Below are 19,001 nucleotides of genomic sequence, written 5' to 3'. Positions count from 1 at the left end.
GACTTGAGCACAAAATCCAGGCTGACACTCCCAGTGCAGTACTGAGGGGAGTGCTACACTGTCGGTGGTGCCGTCTTTCAGATGAGACGTTAAACCGAGGCCCCATCTGCCCTCTCAGATGGACGTAAACGATCCCACGGCATTATTCGAAGAGCAGGGGAGTTCTCCCCGGTGTCCTGGCCAATATTTATCCCTCAACCAACACCTAAAAACAGATGACCTGGTCATTATCACATTGCTGTTTGTGGGACCTTGCAGTGAGCAAATTATCTGCTACTTTTCCTACATTACAACAGTGACTACACTTCAAAAATAATTCACTGGCTGCAAAAGCGATTTGGGACGCCCTGGGGTTATGAAAGGTGCAGTATAAATGCAAGTTCTTTCTTTCTTCTTTCTCCCCAGTTTGTGCTGAATTTCTGAATTCAGCAGCAACACTGTTAAAGACAATTAGCTTCAGTATCTTTGAGTAGGGAGGGGGGGGGGGGGGGGGGGGGGGGGGAGTAGAATCAGCTGGTGTCCCTGCTTCTGATCACTACCAGGTCACGTTTGTACACTGGGCGGGGACCGGATCCGGCTTAGCTCTGAGCCAGGCTACCTGCACACGAAGGTCATCGAAGCAGAGCCTGATCCTGCCTTCGCAATTCAGGCTCGCACATGAAGCATTGGCAACTCGGGGGGCAGAGTGTGAGGACAGTATCCCAAGCAAGACAGTCGGGAGAGGAAGGGGGAAAAAAAAATGAAGAAATGGTTAAGTTCGGGAAGGGGCAGAGGGCCTATAAAGCTTGTGCCAACAAGGGAAGATCTGAGGCAGAGATTCTGAACAAAATGGGGAACCTAATACTGGGACGTAGGGTCTTTGACGTCACCCGACCTGATTGACTGATTACCTGCTGTGCCTCCGGCTCCTGACGCTGAGGCTCCCTCCTCCTGACGTACTGCAGGATCTGTTCCTCTGTCACCGGCATGTGCTCCATGATCACTTGCAGCCTCATTGCCATCATGGTGGTCAGCCAGTTCACCAGCGAGGGATTAACATCCACCGACATACGGCGCTGAGGCAAAGATCAGACCGTTTTAAACAAAAAAAACCGAATGAAATAAGATCAGAATACAGGGCTCTCCGCACAAACCCTGGTCAGTACGGAGCAGTCGCTAGGATATAAATGAATTGTAATCAGGGGCACAGTCGATCTCCTGTTATGTTGCACACAGGGAGTCAAGGTCTAGTGTAGTATTAAGGTCAAGCAAGGCTAGAGCGGGGCGTGGGGGGCAAAAAAGAGGGAAAAGAAAGACGGGGAGGAGGAAAAAGACGAGGAGGAAGGAGGGGGAAGGGGATGGGTCAGGAGTAGGCCAGACCACGCCGGGGTGGCTGTCTCTCTCTGAAGAACACCAACGACACCTTTGATTGCTGTGACCGTCTCCCAGCCTAATATATGCTATGCGATTTTAGAACCCTTCACTCAATCACCTGACGAAGGAGGTAAGCTCCGAAAGCTTGTGATTTTCAAATAAAACTGTTGGACTATAACCTGGTGTTGTAAGATTGCTTACATTTGTCCACCCCAGTCCATCACCGGCATCTCCACATCATCTCTCTGAAGAACAGTAGTGAATCAGTTGGATTTTTGCGACAATCTGGCAGATTTCACAGTCAAAATTGTCAGATTTATTGAATTCAATTTCACAACTTGCCATGGTGAAATTTGAACCTAACCCCTTGGTTGTTAGTCCAGCACCATAGCCACAAAGCTACCGAACCCCAAATTGGGAGGGGGGGAGGAGGGGAAAAGAGAGGAGGGAATCGCTAAATAGAAATGAAGCTCAATCAGGTGGTGGGGCCAAAATAATGCTGAACGGGGAGGTGGGGTGGGAAGAAACACAAAATTACATTGTATTGACTCAAGTGCAATTGTTCAACATCATATTGGTACTATTACCATAATAACAACTTGTGATAAGACTTTCAGTTCTGAATTGTACCAGGTGTGCCACAGCTGGGCATAAATCATTGGTAGCTACAGTCCCCCCCCCTCAATTCACTAGCCTAGCATGTAATCTGAAGCAATCACTGAATCCATTAACTAGTTAATGTTTCAAGCATCATGTTAAGAGGCAAATTAACTCCTTTATAATCATTTGCCCTTTTGAGTCAAGTAAATGTAGAATTACATAGAATTTACAGCACAGAAACACGCCATTCGGCCCAACTGATCTATGCCGGTGTTTATGCTCCACGAGCCTCCTCCCACCGTACTTCATCCAATCTGGTCAGCATATCCCTCTATTCCTTTCTCCCTCATGTATTTATCAAAAGCTTCCCTTTAAATGCATCTATGCTATTCGCCTCAACTACTCCTTGTGGTAGCGAGTTCCACATTCTCACCACTCTCTAGGGGATTCAGGAGGAACTTCTTCACCCAATGGATTTATTAGTGACTATCTTACATTTATGCCTCTAGTTTTGGACTCCCCCACAAGTGGAAACACCCTCTCTACTTGTGTGAATTCTTTACGAGTGGTAAGCAAAGTCCCACCAACTGAACTGAAAAATTCAAACTAAGGGGTGACTGAATGTATTCTAAGCCGTTCCCGAGGGCGCAAAGTGAGCCCAATTTCTAGTGCTAGCCATTTAAACAGCAAATTCCATAGAGGCCCCCGTCACTGCTGACATTGGTCAGTTAAACCGGACGGCAGAGGACGCTTTCTTGTACGCTATATGCAATCTCGGACATACGGTCAGCAAACATTGACCGAGTTACCTGGGGTCCCAGCCACCGTTCGATGCCCCTCCCCCACCCCTCTCACCTCACAGCGTTGCTTCCAGTCAGTACTTTTTTTTTGCCAATCCTGGCCCTCGACACCAGCGAAGATGCCAGCCAGATTGAGGGAGTCACTACCGTGGAATTATTCCATTGCTGCTGAATCTCCTCCTCAGTGTAAACAGGGTGGATCTGGCACCAATGGAAGTGGGTTTGCAATATAAGAGGGGGCAAGACCTTTATCGGGGACAGAAATTCACCTCGGATGGTATTGCATGGGCCGCCTGAGGTACGCCCCGCCCGATATACAGAGCTACTTAAGTTAGATTGCCGTCACAGGCACGATGGGCTGAATGGCCTCCATCTGTGCTGCGCGATTCTATGATTAAGAGGCTTTCTTTTTGAGACAGGCCACAAAAAGCATCTGACACCGTGGCTCAGTTGGTAGTACTCTTGCCTGAATCAGGTGGTTGTGGGTTCAAGTTCCACTCCAGGATCTGTATGGGGCATTGGATTAACTGTTTAAGCCATTAGGTGAGCTGCTGAATGCTCTTCCAGATTACATCAGCCCAGTCAATAAGAGCTGACAATGACCACCATGAAACAAACAGGTTTTCAGATAACCTTGAAAGGAGAATGATCAACGGCTAGTAATGCTGCTGTTTGCCCCAATTCCACTCTCTCCCCTGGATTGTAAAAGCTCACTTACGATCCGATCGTTGATCACGGTGGTCAATGCACTTTGCTCCCCTTGTAGGCTGTACAGGTTCAGCGCTAGGCACTCAAACAGAGCCTGATTACACAACTCCAGCAGTCGGTGACCAAAACTGGCATCTGCAGAAAAAAAGAGGTCAGAGCGAGCGAGCGGGCGGGCGAGAGTGCAAGTTCGAGTGCCAAAGCGAGCGAGTGGCTACTCTGCCACACCCTGATGGTTCAGTGGGTCAAATTCGTGGCAGGTCCCGGATTCAACCCTGGGCGTCTGCTGAGTCAGCAGATCTCGGCCGAGGAGATTGGCTTCTGCAACCCTGGGTTTGGGGGGGGGGGGGGGGGGGTAGGGGGGGAGGGGGAACCTGCCACTCCTGGTCACCATCCATAGACTCCGGAGAAGCCTGTATGCGTCACTCTGGTGAGGACAGGATGAGGTTGGTTCATCCCGTTGAATACTCACTATTCAAGGGGCAAATCAGATGGGCGAGGTACAGGAGGGCTGTGAGCACTCGTTAGAACTGAACCCCATCAAGACGTCAGCACGTTTAGGAGAAAGAGGAAGAGGGGAGCGCAGCTAAACAAAAAGGGAAAAAAAACCAGCAACGACGATAGCAAGGCAAGAAACCAATGTTGAACGTACCAGTGCACTGGAGAATGTGAACAGCTATCCTGTTGAACTGCTCCCGTAAGAAGTCCAAATTTGTGTGCGTTATATCTATGTCATCTCGTACTACAACAGATGCCTAGAAACAAAACAAAATAAAAGCAGGCAACATGGTTACTTCAGTCCATTTATTGCAGCCAAACCGAGCTCTGTACCAAACCCAAGGGAACCAATTTGTTTTTGGCAAAAAAAAAACAAGTGACGAAATTGCAGTCGCTGGCAGTGTGTCTCCCCTTGCTCTCCTTACACAATGCTGGGTGCTGAGCATGCAATGTGCTGCGCTCACCCTAACCTGGTCTATGCTGCCTCATGTCCACGACTTATGGAAAATTTTAAAAGCCTCCAGAGTGTAGGAAGGAGAGAAGACCTAGAAAGGCGGCCCGCGGGCATCGGTTTTAAAGTTGATGTCATTTCTTGTTGGCTGCGTAAAGTGGCGATCTGGAAAATGTCGTAAATGTCTTTCCTGAATACTGGCCTAGCTTCAAACTGTGCAGGGAAGGAAATTCACCCCTCCTCCCACCATGTAAACCAGATTATTACATACTTACAAAACTTTCACGGATGTACTCCTCCAGCCCATTGATCAAAAAATTTGTTGACGCCTGGAAGAAAAAAGAAACTTGCACTTATGTAGCTCCTCATCACATCATCAAAGGTCTAAAATCACTTCAAACACAAGTACATAGTATCCATCAGCTCAATCACCTCATCCTACAGTTCACAACTCCATTTGCTACAGTCATTATGTGAAGCCTTGAGTGTTCTACTACATAAAGCAACAGAAACCTAAAATGGCACATACACATCAAATTAGTATAGCAACAGTTCAGCAGGTTCGTCCCTAGAATTAACGTAGTTAAATCAAGTGCGTGGGTTCAGATAAGCCGTTCAAGACATTATTCAAATCCCCCTGTCAGATACTGGTTCATCTGTAAAGCAATTGGACCAAACCTCTTGATTAGATTCCAGCCTGTAACTCAATCCCAGATATCCATTATTCTTTATATAAACCACCTGAACCCATCGATTAGATTCCAGCCTGTAACTCAATCCCAGATATCCATTATTCTTTATATAAACCACCTGAACCTATCGATTAGATTCCAGCCTGTAACTCAATCCCAGGTATCCATCATTCTATATATAAACCACCTGAACCCATCGATTAGATTCCAGCCTGTAACTCAATCCCAGGTATCCATCATTCTATATATAAACCACCTGAACCCATCGATTAGATTCCAGCCTGTAACTCAATCCCAGGTATCCATCATTCTATATATAAACCACCTGAACCCATCGATTAGATTCCAGCCTGTAACTCACTGCCAGGTATCCATTACTCTATATATAAACCACCTAAACCCATCGATTAGATTCCAGCCTGTAACTCACATATGTTACTCCATTCTACGTTCGTATAAAATGCACGTTGAGGTGCCGTAAAAATTACACACATGAACATTACAATTTAAGGAAACAATTTTGCCTGTTTTAAAAATAATGGACTGGAATTCCAGTTAGTTTACATATGTTGCAATTAAACTGTTGTATGAACCAGAAAAGGTGAGCGAGTGAAAGTGAGTGAAAGTGAATGAAAGTGAGTGCGAGTGAGTGAGAGTGTGATTGAGGTGAGTGACGAGCCCCAGCTTGGTGCCCCTGCTTACCCGGATGTTCTGCTCCGTGGGCTCCTGGTTGTTGAGGTACTGCACGCGGAAGAATTGGTTGAGCTGGGGCTGGATGCGTTGCAGCGGCTGGAACTGGCCGTGCAGCAGCATGATCATGTCCACCATGGAGAAATTCTGGCAAATGAGAGAGAGCAGATCGCCGAAGAACCCTGCCAAAATGAGAACGTATGGGGTAAGGAGGTAAGTGGGAGGGAGGGAGTGCAGCGTAGATTTAGTAGAAAAGACACCTGGACTCCAAGGGTTAAATTACGAGGAGCGATTACACAAACTAGGGTTGTATTCCCTGGAATTTAGAAGATTAAGGGGTGATTTGATCGAAGTTTTCAAGATATTAAGGAGAACTGATAGTTTCTATCTACCCTATTTCCACTAGTTGGGGAGTCTAGGACTAGGGGACACAGCCTAAAAATTAGAGCCAGGACTTTCAGGAGTGAAGTTAGGAAACACTTCTACACGCAAAGGATGGTAGAAGTTTGGAACTCTCTTCCGCAAACGGCAGTTGATGCTAGTTCAATTGTTAATTTTAAATCAGAGATTAATAGATTTTTGTTAACCAACGGTATTGAGGGATATGGGGCTAAGGCGGGTAAATGGAGTTAGGTCACAGATCAGCCATGATCTCATTGAGGGGCTAAATGGCCTACTCCTGTTCCTATGTTCTTACGACAGAACATTCTCATCTGAAGGGTAATAGGGCGGCAGAATAGGTTACCAGGAAAGGCCAGTGAAGCGAATTGTATAAAGTGGGATCCAAGAGACAATTAGATGCTTTGCCAGAGACAAAAGGGACTGAAGGATACGATGAGAAGATGGGTTAATAAAGACACGGTTGTATAGACTTATGATCTTTCCCTATTCCTAACAATTCTTGCAAACATGCCTCTAAGTAACAAGAAGTCCTGATCAGCAGCTTCAAAGTCCAATGCTCCTCGCAGAGAATGACTTTTCAAACTGCCACCTCCAACCCCTTGGCATCAATTTTCTGACCAAGTCATCGGACTTCTACGTTGTTCTGTATTTAACTTACTACCACATTATGTCTGTTGCTGTATATTACATAGAAATTACAGCACGGAAACAGGCCATTAGCCCAACTGGTCTATGCCAAATGTCTGCAAAATAGCACCGTTTCCCTTTGGGTATCTTTTCGGTTAGCACAGAGGCTCCCTGGAGGTGTCTTAATACTTGCGTAGAGTCCCGCACATGGAAAAGCTTGCAAACAGTGAAGTAGAGGTGCCTAGTGTCTTCTCCTCCCGTCCCACTAAAGCTCCCAATTCCCCACTACTGCTTTGTTCAGTTTGGGCTAGTCCCAGGGTTGGTTGAGCTAAGCGCTCAATACAGTTACTGGCTGCAGAAAAGGTTATTTATTATATGTTAGCAACCTTCAGATAAATGAGCACAGATCCCCCTCAGATTTATGAAACCGAACACGGCTGGTCAGAGCAAGTGGAAAACGCACCTAGAGCTCCGTCTGCTCCCGGTTCGAAGATATTACTGGTTCCGCTGAGTCGCTGGATGAAATCTGCGATGCTCTCCGTACTGCCCTGCTGAGCGTTCAGCGAGCCCATCATGGAGGACAGGACACCCTGCACGACGCTGGTGAAGAACTCCGGTGTCAGGGTGTCTGCTCCGGCCTGTTGCCTGTTGCCTCTTTCTTGGCTCGGCTGCGATTGGCACGGAGGTGGAGCCTGAGTCTGAGTCGGAGGTGGGGGCTGAGTTGCCGGCTGGGGCTGGGGGGCAGCCGGAGGAGTCGACTGGGGCACCGTCCCAGTTCCCTGAGCAGCCTTGGGGAAGGAAGAGAAACAAAACTAGTTGCTGGCATGAAAATAAGCAGCTAACCAAGTGCTCGGGCAACTCATCATATTTCAACGCCTTTAAACAGTACCACTCCGATACGCCTCTGCAATTGTTTGAGGCTGAACTCTTGCGCCAGATGCGTCCCCTACCCATCTCCAATTTCACACCCAGAATCCGTACTCAAAAACAGCAGCAATTCCAGGTTCCCTAATTCTCTCAATTTGCTGAAGTGATCCAATGCTTGCAATTCACGTGGAAAATTTAGGCACTTGAATCACAAGCGGTGGTAAAACGGGACTAATTCCCACTTGTGAGACTCAACATGGATGCTCAACCCGCTGACTGTCGTCTTGTGGCGGGCTCCACGCTTTGTCCTTCGCTCGCGTAACGGTGCTGCGGCACCTCATTAGAATGCAACAGCACAGAAGGCGGCCATTTGGCCCATCGTGCCTGTGCCGGCTCTTTTGAAAGAGCTATCCAATTAGTCCCTGCTCCTTCCCCACAGCCCAGTGAATTTTTTTTTTTCCCTTTTCGAACTCCCCCCTTTATCGAAAGTCACGACTCACCTGCAGAAACTCCGTCATTCCCTGCACGAAGGCCGGCATCCCCGGCCAGGTGACGGTGATGGTCGGGGAGCCCACGCCGGCCACGCCGGAGCCGGACGCTCCTAGGAGGTTGCCCAAGAGCTGAGAGAACTGGACGTCCGGAGGGGCCGGGGGCTGGCCGTTGCCGTTGGCCGTGGCTGAAGACGTGGTCCCGGTGGAGTTGGTGGTGGACGTGGAGGTTTGGCCGGCGGTGGCTGAGGTGGTGGTGGCGGAGGCGGGCGTCGTACTGGTACCGGTGGCTGCCGTGGAGGCGCTGCCAGTGGTCGTGGGCTGGGCTGCAAGGAACAAGGGAGAGGAAGAGAAGCTTAATAAAAGCTGATGGAATAAAGGCAAGAGGAGGGCTGGATTATGAATAGGTTAATACAGCTTCTCCAGTAGCTTAGTAAGAAAGACAGACTTGCATTTATATAGCGCCTTTCACGACATCAGGACGTCCCAAAGTGCTTTACAGCCAATGAAGTACTTTTGAAGCAATTTGTGCACAGCAAGATCCCACAAACAGCAACGTGATAATGACCAGATCATCTGTTTTTTTTTAAGTGATGTTGGATGAGGGATAAATATTGGCCAGGACACCAGGGGAACTCCCCTGCTCTTCTTTGAAATAGTGGCCGTGGGATCTTTTACGCCCACCTGAAAGGGGTAGACGGGGCCTTGGTTTAACGTCTCATCGAAAAACGCCACCTCTTGACAGTGCAGCACTCCCTTGGTACTGCACTGAAGTGTCAGCATAGATTTTGTGCTCAAGTCTTTAGTAAGTGCACCATACATCGTGACGCTGATATTATATGGGCCAAAAGGTGTCTCAACTCACCCAGGCCAACAGTTTGAGCACAGCAAATGGCCCAAGTGAGCCCGGTCTAGGAAGGAGGAGGGGAAAAAAAGCAAAAAGTATCCCGATCACTTATCATTTGATAGCTGCTGAAAAAAATCCCACCTATGGACATTAGGCAAGGATGGGATCCTGTGCAAATATGATGCCTGCCGATATTCATTGCCCAGACTGAGTCCCTTGGGAAAGATATTGGGAGCAGCCAGCACTCCTCAAACTGTACTCCAGCAAGATTATTGGGGCGTGATTTTAACCTAAGTGGCAGGGCGGGTAAAAAAAAAAGACTTGCATTTACATAGCGCCTTTCATGACCTCAGGACGTCCCAAAGTGCTTTACAGCCAATGAAGTATTTATGAAGTGTGGTCACTGTTGTAATGTAGGAAATTGGATGGAATACTCATCAACTTCAACGGAGAGTAAAATCGGGGCAGGGTGTAAAACCAGCGTCGCACCCGATCCCGTCAATTTCCCGACGGGCAGGTTAGGTTACAATTGCCCCTGTTGTTGTTATATTTAGGACACACCATAACCCACACAAGCTGCAAACTTCAGAAAAGTGCACAAAGTCCTGCAGACACATGGGCACCATTACTACATGCGTTGCTCGTGCCTTCATCCATTCTAGAGGGCCAGAGGGTCCAAGGCTGGCCTCTGGACTCACTTCAGCCCTCCGGTCAGGTACAGCATGCAAACTAGCACAGTTCCTGCAGTGAGTGGACCCCCACTTCTACCGAGCTGTAACTAAAATGGGGACGGGCCGTACAACCTGAGCCCTCATCCCATCAGCCCACCTCATGGGTCCTGTGCAGCTCCCATCATCTCCTCTGTATAACATCAACAACTAAATGTTCTGCCGTGGCGGCCGTACTGTTCTGCCGTAACTGAACATTCACCTGAGGGGCCACGGCTGGACATTGCACCTTCAGCAATGGGGCTCCCCCTCTCAGAGTGGCACTGGAATGCCAGGCTGGGTTTAGGTGCTCGAGCCCTGGAGTGGGACTCAAACACACAACCTTTGGTGCTAGCGACTTAGCCGAGCAGATACCCTGATTATAAATCAACAGAAAAAGACAGCACAGCTCAAGGTGCTGCGCACCCAGTGACAATCAGATTCTTACCGAAGACAACAGGCTGCATCAGAAGCTGTCCAACCAGCCCAGTGATCATCTGAGCCAGAGTGGCAGGGCCAGGGGCAGGGCCAGAGCCAGGACCGGGGGCAGGCCCAGGAGGAACCTAGAGTAGAACAGAAAATACAGAAAGTGGGCTACAATTCTGTAAATAAGTCACTCAAAATACAAAAAAAAAATCCGAACATATCAAGCCTTGTGCTCTTAATTCAAGCAGCGAGCAGTATAGGCTTCCCGGGAACAACATAAGCTACACTTATTTTATGGGATTTCCGCTGACTGATTGTCCTTTCCAACATCTCCTGCCAGCTGTTTACACACTTACTCCACCTAAGCTTCCTTAAAGATGTCGAGTGAGGTGACTGCAGAGTGTATGAGAGAGATGGAGGGAGAGAGAGAGATAGAGAATGCTCTGCCGTATTATCTGTACTTTGGGACTGGCCTGATGGGCAGCAATGGGCTGTACATTCTCATGCACTCCGTTAAAACAAGGTGGACACAGTAGCCCTGGATGGATAAGTCTGCTCACACGCACGTTACTTGTAGTGAAGAGATTTCCGTAGTGGAAATGGGTCAGTCAGTGATCTTACAGTACCCCTCGTGATCCATTCTTTCGTTGCTCGTTACCTGTGCACCAGGTTGTGGTCCCGATGCCGGCTGGGTCTGTCGTGGGGGTGGAGGTGGAGGTCTGGTAATCACCACTCGGGCAGGCGAAGGCTGAAACCCGGAAACCGGCTGCCCTGTTGGGGGAGAAAGAATGAGTGAGACGCAGAGAGAAACAAAAAGAAGTGGCGGGGCTCAACTGAGACACGAGGCATTCCTTTGTCAAAAGCAGCAGAAGCGGTAACCTCCCCCCGACCTCTCTCTCCCTCCCTCCCTTCCCGCTCACCATGTCTCCCCTCTCCCTCCTGCCCCAACAGTTCCACTGGCCACTGACTGGTCAGGAGATGCCTACTGGTGTGGGTCCCTCCCCCCCTCCAACCCCCAACAACAGTTCGACTGGTCTGTTGACCACAAACTGCTCAGGATACCTAGACAAAAGCCCCAAATCACATGCCACATGGTATTAAGACCAACACTCAATTCTCTTTAACCTTAGAGTTGGCTTAGATGTCAGTTCTCTCCGGTCCTGATCTGTGCGATAACAGAGGATGTGCGTGAGGAACAAAAAGTTGCTTTACATGCATACATGCAGTTATTCCACCACTGTTGAATCCACGCTGTACTATTATAAGGGCGGGTTGGGCATCAATGGAACTGGCTATTTCATCTGTTCGATAATGCTTTTTCTTCTGAGGCAGTGTTGCCAATAAAAACATCTAATGTCAGCTTTACTTAGTTGGCAGCACTCATGTCCCGAGTCAGAAGGTTGAGAGTTCAAGCCCCACTGCAGAACTTCAGCACGTCATCTAGGCTGACACTCCAGTACACTGCTGAGGGAGCACTGCACCGTCAAGAGGTGTACTTTTTTTCGATGAGGCATTAAACCAAAGGCTCTGTCTTCCTGTTCTAATGTTTCAGGTGGATGCTAAGGTTCTGGTGGTGCTTTTCGCATCAGAGCAGTGAGTTCTCCCAGTGCCCTGTCCAACATTCTTTTCCTCAACCACCAAGAATAGATTAACTGCTCAATCACCAGTTTGCTGTTTGTGGCATCTTGCTGTTCACAAATAGTTCTCACGTTGGCCTACATAACAAGTGAGTGAATTTCAAAGCAATTCATTGTAGTTATGTGACTTTTTTAAAAATTCGTTCATGGGATGTGGGTGTCGCTGGCGAGGCCGGCATTTATTGCCCATCCCTAATTGCCCTTGAGAAGATGGTGGTGAGCCGCCTTCTTAAACCGCTGCAGTCCGTGTGGTGAAGGTTCTCCCACAGTGCTATTAGGAAGGGAGTTCCAGGATTTTGACCCAGCGACGATGAAGGAACGGCGATATATTTCCAAGTCGGGATGGTGTGTGACTTGGAGGGGAACGTGCAGGTGGTGTTGTTCCCATGTGCCTGCTGCTCTTGTCCTTCTAGGTGGTAGAGGTCGCGGGTTTGGGAGGTGCTGTCGAAGAAGCCTTGGTGAGTTGCTGCAGTGCATCCTGTGGATGGTACACACTGCAACCACTGTGCGCTGGTGGTGAAGGGCGTGAATGTTTAGGGTGGTGGATGGGGTGCCAATCAAGCGGGCTGCTTTGTCCTGGATGGTGTCAAGCTTCTTGAGTGTTGTTGGAGCTGCACTCATCCAGGCAAGTGGAGAGTATTCCATCACACTCCTGACTTGTGCCTTGTAGATGGTGGAAAGGCTTTGGGGAGTCAGGAGGTGAGTCACTCGCCACAGAATACCCAGCCTCTGACCTACTCTTGTAGCCACAGTATTTATGTGGCTGGTCCAGTTAAGTTTCTGGTCAATGGTGACCCCCCAAGATGTTGATGGTGGGGGATTCGGCAATGGTAATGCCGTTGAATGTCAAGGGGAGGTGGTTAGACTCTCTCTTATTGGAGATTGTCATTGCCTGGCACTTGTCTGGCACGAATGTTACTTGCCACTTATCAGACCAAGCCTGGATGTTGTCCAGGTCTTACTGCATGCGGGCTCGGACTGCTTCATTATTTGAGGGGTTGCGAATGGAACTGAACACTGTGCAATCATCAGCGAACATCCCCATTTCTGACCTTATGATGGAGGGAAGGTCATTGATGAAGCAGCTGAAGATGGTTGGGTCTAGGACACTGCCTTGAGGAACTCCTGCAGCAATGTCCTGGGGCTGAGATGATTGGCGTCCAACAACCACTACCATCTTCCTTTGTGCAAGGTATGATTCCAGCCACTGGAGAGTTTTTGCCGATTCCCATTGACTTCAATTTTACTCGAGCTCCTTGGTGCCACACTCGGTCAAATGCTGCCATGATGTCAAGGGCAGTCACTCTCACCCCACCTCTGGAATTCAGCTCTTTTGTCCATGTTTGGACCAAGGCTGTAATGAGGTCTGGAGCCGAGTGTTCCTGGCGGAACCCAAACTGAGCATCGGTGAGCAGGTTATTGGTGAGTAAGTGCCGCTTGATAGCACTGTCGACGACACCTTCCATCACTTTGCTGATGATTGAGAGTAGACTGATGGGATGGTAATTGGCCGGATTGGATTTGTCCTGCTTTTTGTGGACAGGACATACCTGGGCAATTTTCCACATTGTCGGGTAGATGCTAGTGTTGTAGCTGTACTGGAACAGCTTGGCTAGAGGCACGGCTAGAGGCACAGCTAGTTCTGGAGCACAAGTCTTCAGTACTACAGCCGGGATGTTGTCGGGGCCCATAGCCTTTGCTGTATCCAGTGCACTCAGCCATTTCTTGATATCACGTGGAGTGAATCGAATTGGCTGAAGACTGGCTTCTGTGATGGTGGGGATATCGGGAGGAGGCCGAGATGGATCATCCACTCGGCACTTTTGGCTGAAGATGGTTGCAAACGCTTCTGCCTTGTCTTTTGCACTCACGTGCTGGACTCTACCATCATTGAGGATGGGGATGTTTGCAGAGCCTCCTCCTCCTATTAGTTGTTTAATTGTCCACCACCATTCACAACTGGATGTGGCAGGACTGCAGATCTTTGATCTGATCCGTTGGTTGTGGAATCGTTTAGCTCTGTCTATAGCATGTTGCTTCCGCTGTTTAGCATGCATGTAGTCCTGAGTTGTAGCTTCACCAGGTTGGCACCTCATTTTTAGGTATGCCTGGTGCTGCTCCTGGCATGCTCTTCTACACTCCTCATTGAACCAGGGTTGATCCCCTGGCTTGTTGGTAATGGTAGAGTGAGGAATATGCCGGGCCATGAGGCTACAGATTGTGCTGGAATACAATTCTGCTGCTGCTGATGGCCCACAGCGCCTCATGGATGCCCAATTTTGAGCTGCTAGATCTGTTCTGAATCTATCCCATTTAGCACGGTGGTAGTGCCACACAACACGTTGGATGGTGTCCTCAGTGCGAAGACGGGACTTCGTCTCCACGAGGACTGTGCGGTGGTCACTCCTACCAATACTGTCATGGACAGATGCATCTGCGACTGGTAGATTGGTGAGGACGAGGTCAAGTCAGTTTTTCCCTCATGTTGGTTCGCTCAGCACCTGCAGCAGGCCCAGTCTCGCAGCTATGTCCTTCAGGACTCGGCCAGCTCGGTCAGTAGTGGTGCTTGGTGATGGACATTGAAGAGCCCCACCCAGAGTACATTCCGTGCCCTTGCTACCCTCAGTGCTTCCTCCAAGTGGTGTTCAACATGGAGGAGGACTGATCCATCAGCTGAGGGAGGACGGTAGGTGGTAATCAGCAGGATGTTGCCTTGCCCATGTTTGACCTGATGCCATGAGATTTCATGGGGTCCAGAGTCAATGTTGAGGACTCCCAGGGCCACTCCCTCCTGACTGTATATCACTGTACCGCCACCTCTGGTCGGCCTGTCCTGCCGGTGGGACGGGACATACCCAGGGATGGTGATGGAAGAGTCTGGGACATTGGCTGAAAGTATGATTCTGTGAGTGTGGCAATGTCAGGCTGTTGCTTGACTCGTCTGTGGGACAGCTCTCCCAATTTTGGCACAAGTCCCCAGATGTTAGTGAGGAGGGATTTGCAGGGTCGACTGGACTTGGCTTGCCTTTGTCGTGTCCGGTGCCTAGTGGTCCGATGCCGGGTGGTCCGTCCGGTTTTATTCTTATTATGACTTTTCTTTAAGCGAGATTTTACAACTGAGTGGCTTGCTAGGCCATTTCAGAGGGCAATTAAGAATCAACCACATTGCTGTGGGTCTGGAGTCAAATATAGGCCAGAACAGGTAAGGACAGCAGGTTTCCTTCCCTAAAGGACATTAGTGAACCAGATGGGTTTTTTACGACAATCCGATAGTTTCATGGCCACCATTACTGATACGAGTACTGACATCCCTGAGACGTTTGATTGGGTGCTATATAAATGCTAATATGCCAAACATGCTTTGCTGCTCATTTGTGAACTGTAACATCAACGTGTAAAACGCTTCTCATCTAAACCCTCGGAATGTCCTTCAGACAATAATCATGCCCATGTCCCAAATTAGTCCCTATTCCATTATGCAGAATTGCACAACACAAAGAGATTATATTCATGGGCTATTTTCCCAAATTATTTCTTTCTCTCTACACCTCCTACAGCTATCTACATTAACCCTGCACCGTGCAGTTCAGTGCAAACGTCGTGCTAGTCACACGTTTAATTTCCGGAGGCTGTTCAATCTTACCTGAGTTCGCACCTGCTGCTGCCATGGCTTGCTGGGTAATCTGGTGCATGATGGTCTGCATAAATTCAGGCGGCATCCCTGGGATCTGAATGTGGGGCATCGGACCTGGGCATCGAGAACAAGAAAGGGTACAGAGGTTGGAGGTCATGCTCAAGGCTATACCATTTGCACGTATGCATTGTTCACCAGCATGCAATCAGAAGCTTTCACTACAGGTGTTATAATATCTTTCACAGGTGAGAGCGAAATGGGAGGGCATAAACTCAAGTCAGACAAATTTGAAAACTGAAAGAGGAAATTTTTTTGGGTTATGTAAGTTAAAGTCATCCCAATTTTGGGGGGGGGGGGGGGGGGAGGTGGTAAAGTCGGACTTTACTAGGGCTTAGTACCTCCTGGTCAGAGGGATGGTTATTTTTATTCGATCTGGGTGATTGGGGAAGGTTAATTAACATTACAGCCTTGACAATGATACCTTACATACAAGCAAAAACCAGGAGACTGCTTTTCCTCGCGTGTCTATTTCATAGATCCCTATACAGTATTAGAAAGTGTTATTACTAAAAAAAAAGCGAGGGACTCTTGTTGTTAGTATGTTCTGATTGAGTAGACATCCTCGATTACCAAACCCAATGCATGAAGGAACCAGGCTAACATTCAACAAACACAAGGTGTTGACAGGGAGGAATTAATAAACACCATTGCATGACCAGCTGCATTATCAGTAGAGATAGTAACAGAAGGTGTTGACTGGGAGGAATTAGAGCCTGACAGCATGAGTGAGTTACATTATCAGCGTACCCGCAGTCAGTAACAACTGGGTATTGGTCAGCAGGGGTTATTAACACGGAGGGAGGGAACAAGATCACCATATAGTGAATGGCCCCAAACAGCATTGATGACAGACCGTTTCAACTACATGTTAAGGGGAAAGGTAACTCTACAAACCAGTCAAGAGGTAACATCTGGCAAAGGAAGACTCTGCAAAATGCAACGATTCACAGCCTTGATGTCGCAACATTTTGGCAGAAAGCAACAAAGAGAAACAATGGGAGCAGTGAATACAGGGAAAATGGCCAGGGAGGAGCAAAACCCCATACTGAACTCGCCTAATTTTCTGAAGGGCTCCCGTATGGGTGTGTGCTCCTCTCTGCTCGACTTTCCTGCAGTTGTTGCATCCGAGCGAAAAAACGGACCCAGGCGCAAGAAAATCTGCCCCGTGGGTTTTTCTGGCAGACGTGGCGACATTTTGCGGACAAGTTGCTTTGGTGTAAGCTCCTTGCTGAGGCGATACTACCGCTTTAAGGGCAAGCTGGCATTTCGCAAGCTTCAGACTTTTACGGTTCACTGACATGTTAGTAGACTGGCTTGGAGACTGCAGCAGCATCACACTTTAAAACACTCAGGTCTGTGTAACTGTACATGGGAGTTTAACACAGAAAGTTAGGCAAACCTCCTGAGCCAATTCAAAATCCCCATGGTTAAAAAAAAAATGCCAGAAATCTGAAATCTAAATACCAAAAGCTACAAATATACAGCTGGTCCATCAATATCTGAGAACAGAAAAGACGTGTCAGTAATTCAGGTGAAGACCCTTCAGGTGTTAACCGTGTGGCACTCTCGCCTCAGAGTCAGAAGGTTGTGGGTTCAAGTCCTACTTCAGAGATTTGAGCACAAAATCCAGGCTGAGCACTGCACTTTCGGAGGCGCTGTCTTACAGATGAGACGTTAAACCGAGGCCCCATCTGCCCTCAGGTGGATGTAAAAGAGCTCATGGCCACTATTTCAAAATACAGCAGGGGGAGTTCTCCCCGGTGTCCTGGACAATATTTATCCCTCAACCAACATCGTCAAAAAAAAAGAGAGATTATCTGGTCATTATCGCTGCTGTTTGTGGACCCTACTGTGCAGAAATTGCCTGCCACGTTTCCTGCAAGTGATTACACTTCAAAAAGTACTTCATTGGCTGTGAAATACTCTAGGACACCCTGAGGTCGTGAAAAGCATCACATAAACGCAAGTCTATTGTTCTTTTCACCTGAACTGACAAAGGGTCTCTATTGGGAACATTAACCAGTCTTTCTCCTCAGCCACTGACAGACATGCGGTGGTCCTTCAGTATTAACCAACTCTTTCTTTATTTGGGGTGGGAATGAATGTTTGGCAGTAATGTTGTTGCACGAGCTATGCAGTTACCTGATCCAGCGGTTCCTGTTGCAGATGAGGCTGCTGCAGAAGCATTCCCCTGCGCTGCAGGATCTGTCAGATTAAAAAAATTATAAGTGAACAGAACAGCACATTTCAGATACATTTATTACTATACAGCTTATATGGAACAACACTGTTTGCACAGCCCAGAAACGTAAGACAGTATATGGGGCCACCCCTTCATCATCAGAGAACAAGACATCAGGAGGACCATTGCGGGCATGACTGAAACAATTCCTTACTCGCACATACCCCTCGCCCTTCAATCTGGATTTAAATTCCGGATCCAGAACAGTGATGGAAAAGACAATCTAAAAACCCTTGACGGGCACCTTCATGCTATTTCAATCCTCTTAGTTCCTCGGCCGTACCTCCTTGAAGATTCATCTGCATCATGACAACAGGCTCCATGGTTTGGTGGGTGAAACGGATAACGCGGGGATGCGGGGTCTGGGTCTGGGTCTGGGTCTGGGCCTGCGATGCCTGGGTCTCCGGTGCTTCCCGCGACTCCGCGGTCTGTGCCTGGGCGGTCGGGGCAGCGTTGGCGGTGGGCGGTGCTGCCGCCTGCCCCTCGGCGGTGTGCTGTGCCCGGCTGCCGTTGGTCGTCATGGTGACGGTAGTTCCGACATTGATCTGCTGAAAAGGACGAAAACTTGTAATTTTAGTATCCGAGAGCAGGTGTGGCAGCTCGCCAAGTTGCAGCGTTCCCTATTAACAGGTCCACCGCCGACAGAACGCACGCGCTTCCTTCCGCCCCCCCCCCCCCCCCTCCAATGCTCAGGAACTCTGCTGTCACCCTTTGCATTTCACACGATGCAGATGTACTCTTCATTTAAGGCCTTCGGGTATCGCCAACCCAACCCCTACTGTCCAATTTTCTCCCCTTCCGAAAATGCTGCCTTATGCTGGGGTACAATTAAATGGATGCCTGCTGCCTTCCTCAAATGGCCATCCTTCACCCAACAGCCTAGACAATGAATGCTGACAGGTTGTGGAGACTGTGGGGACATTAAATCCGAACCTCATTACAGCATACAAATACACTTTCCATCAAAGGTCACTGGATAGCGATTGGTAGCCGAAAGACTGGCTGATTTGTGTCCTCCTTCCACCCCGAGCCTTCTTTTTTCCAGTGTAAACATTCCCTGCTACTGCTGCTTCCCCTTATAACTCAGGCACCTATACCCAGCTACCAACTTTGCTGCACCTTCTCCAATGCCCGGATGTCTTTCGCCTGATTCAATGTCCAGAACGATACAAAGTACTGCAGATGGGACTGGACCAGCACTCTGTACAAATGCAATTACTTCTTGTAATTTGCATCCTATTCCTTTAGCTATACAGCCCAAGATTATACAATAAC

The 19,001-nt window shown here is 48.6% G+C and overlaps 1 protein-coding gene across 1 annotated transcript in view; it reads right to left on the bottom strand.

The window, feature by feature from the left end:
• The window catches only part of LOC137304984 (large proline-rich protein bag6-like), an 89,617-nt gene that overhangs the window by 15,189 nt on the left and 55,427 nt on the right, over positions 1 to 19,001 (bottom strand). Inside the window, exons 11-22 of the mRNA XM_067973758.1 lie at positions 18,010 to 18,271; positions 17,627 to 17,689; positions 15,434 to 15,538; positions 10,812 to 10,924; positions 10,176 to 10,290; positions 8,186 to 8,499; positions 7,282 to 7,606; positions 5,802 to 5,971; positions 4,683 to 4,736; positions 4,111 to 4,213; positions 3,472 to 3,596; positions 870 to 1,055 (exon numbers count right to left, since the gene is read on the bottom strand). Coding sequence (XP_067829859.1) covers positions 870 to 1,055; positions 3,472 to 3,596; positions 4,111 to 4,213; positions 4,683 to 4,736; positions 5,802 to 5,971; positions 7,282 to 7,606; positions 8,186 to 8,499; positions 10,176 to 10,290; positions 10,812 to 10,924; positions 15,434 to 15,538; positions 17,627 to 17,689; positions 18,010 to 18,271 — 1,935 coding nt within the window. The remainder of the gene's footprint in view (positions 1 to 869; positions 1,056 to 3,471; positions 3,597 to 4,110; positions 4,214 to 4,682; positions 4,737 to 5,801; positions 5,972 to 7,281; positions 7,607 to 8,185; positions 8,500 to 10,175; positions 10,291 to 10,811; positions 10,925 to 15,433; positions 15,539 to 17,626; positions 17,690 to 18,009; positions 18,272 to 19,001) is intronic.

This window comes from Heptranchias perlo, chromosome 39 (genome assembly GCF_035084215.1).
Source record: "Heptranchias perlo isolate sHepPer1 chromosome 39, sHepPer1.hap1, whole genome shotgun sequence".
Lineage (NCBI taxonomy): Eukaryota > Metazoa > Chordata > Chondrichthyes > Hexanchiformes > Hexanchidae > Heptranchias > Heptranchias perlo.
The sequence above is the reverse complement of the archived record's forward strand: the minus strand, read 5'-3'. Positions and strand labels throughout refer to the sequence as shown.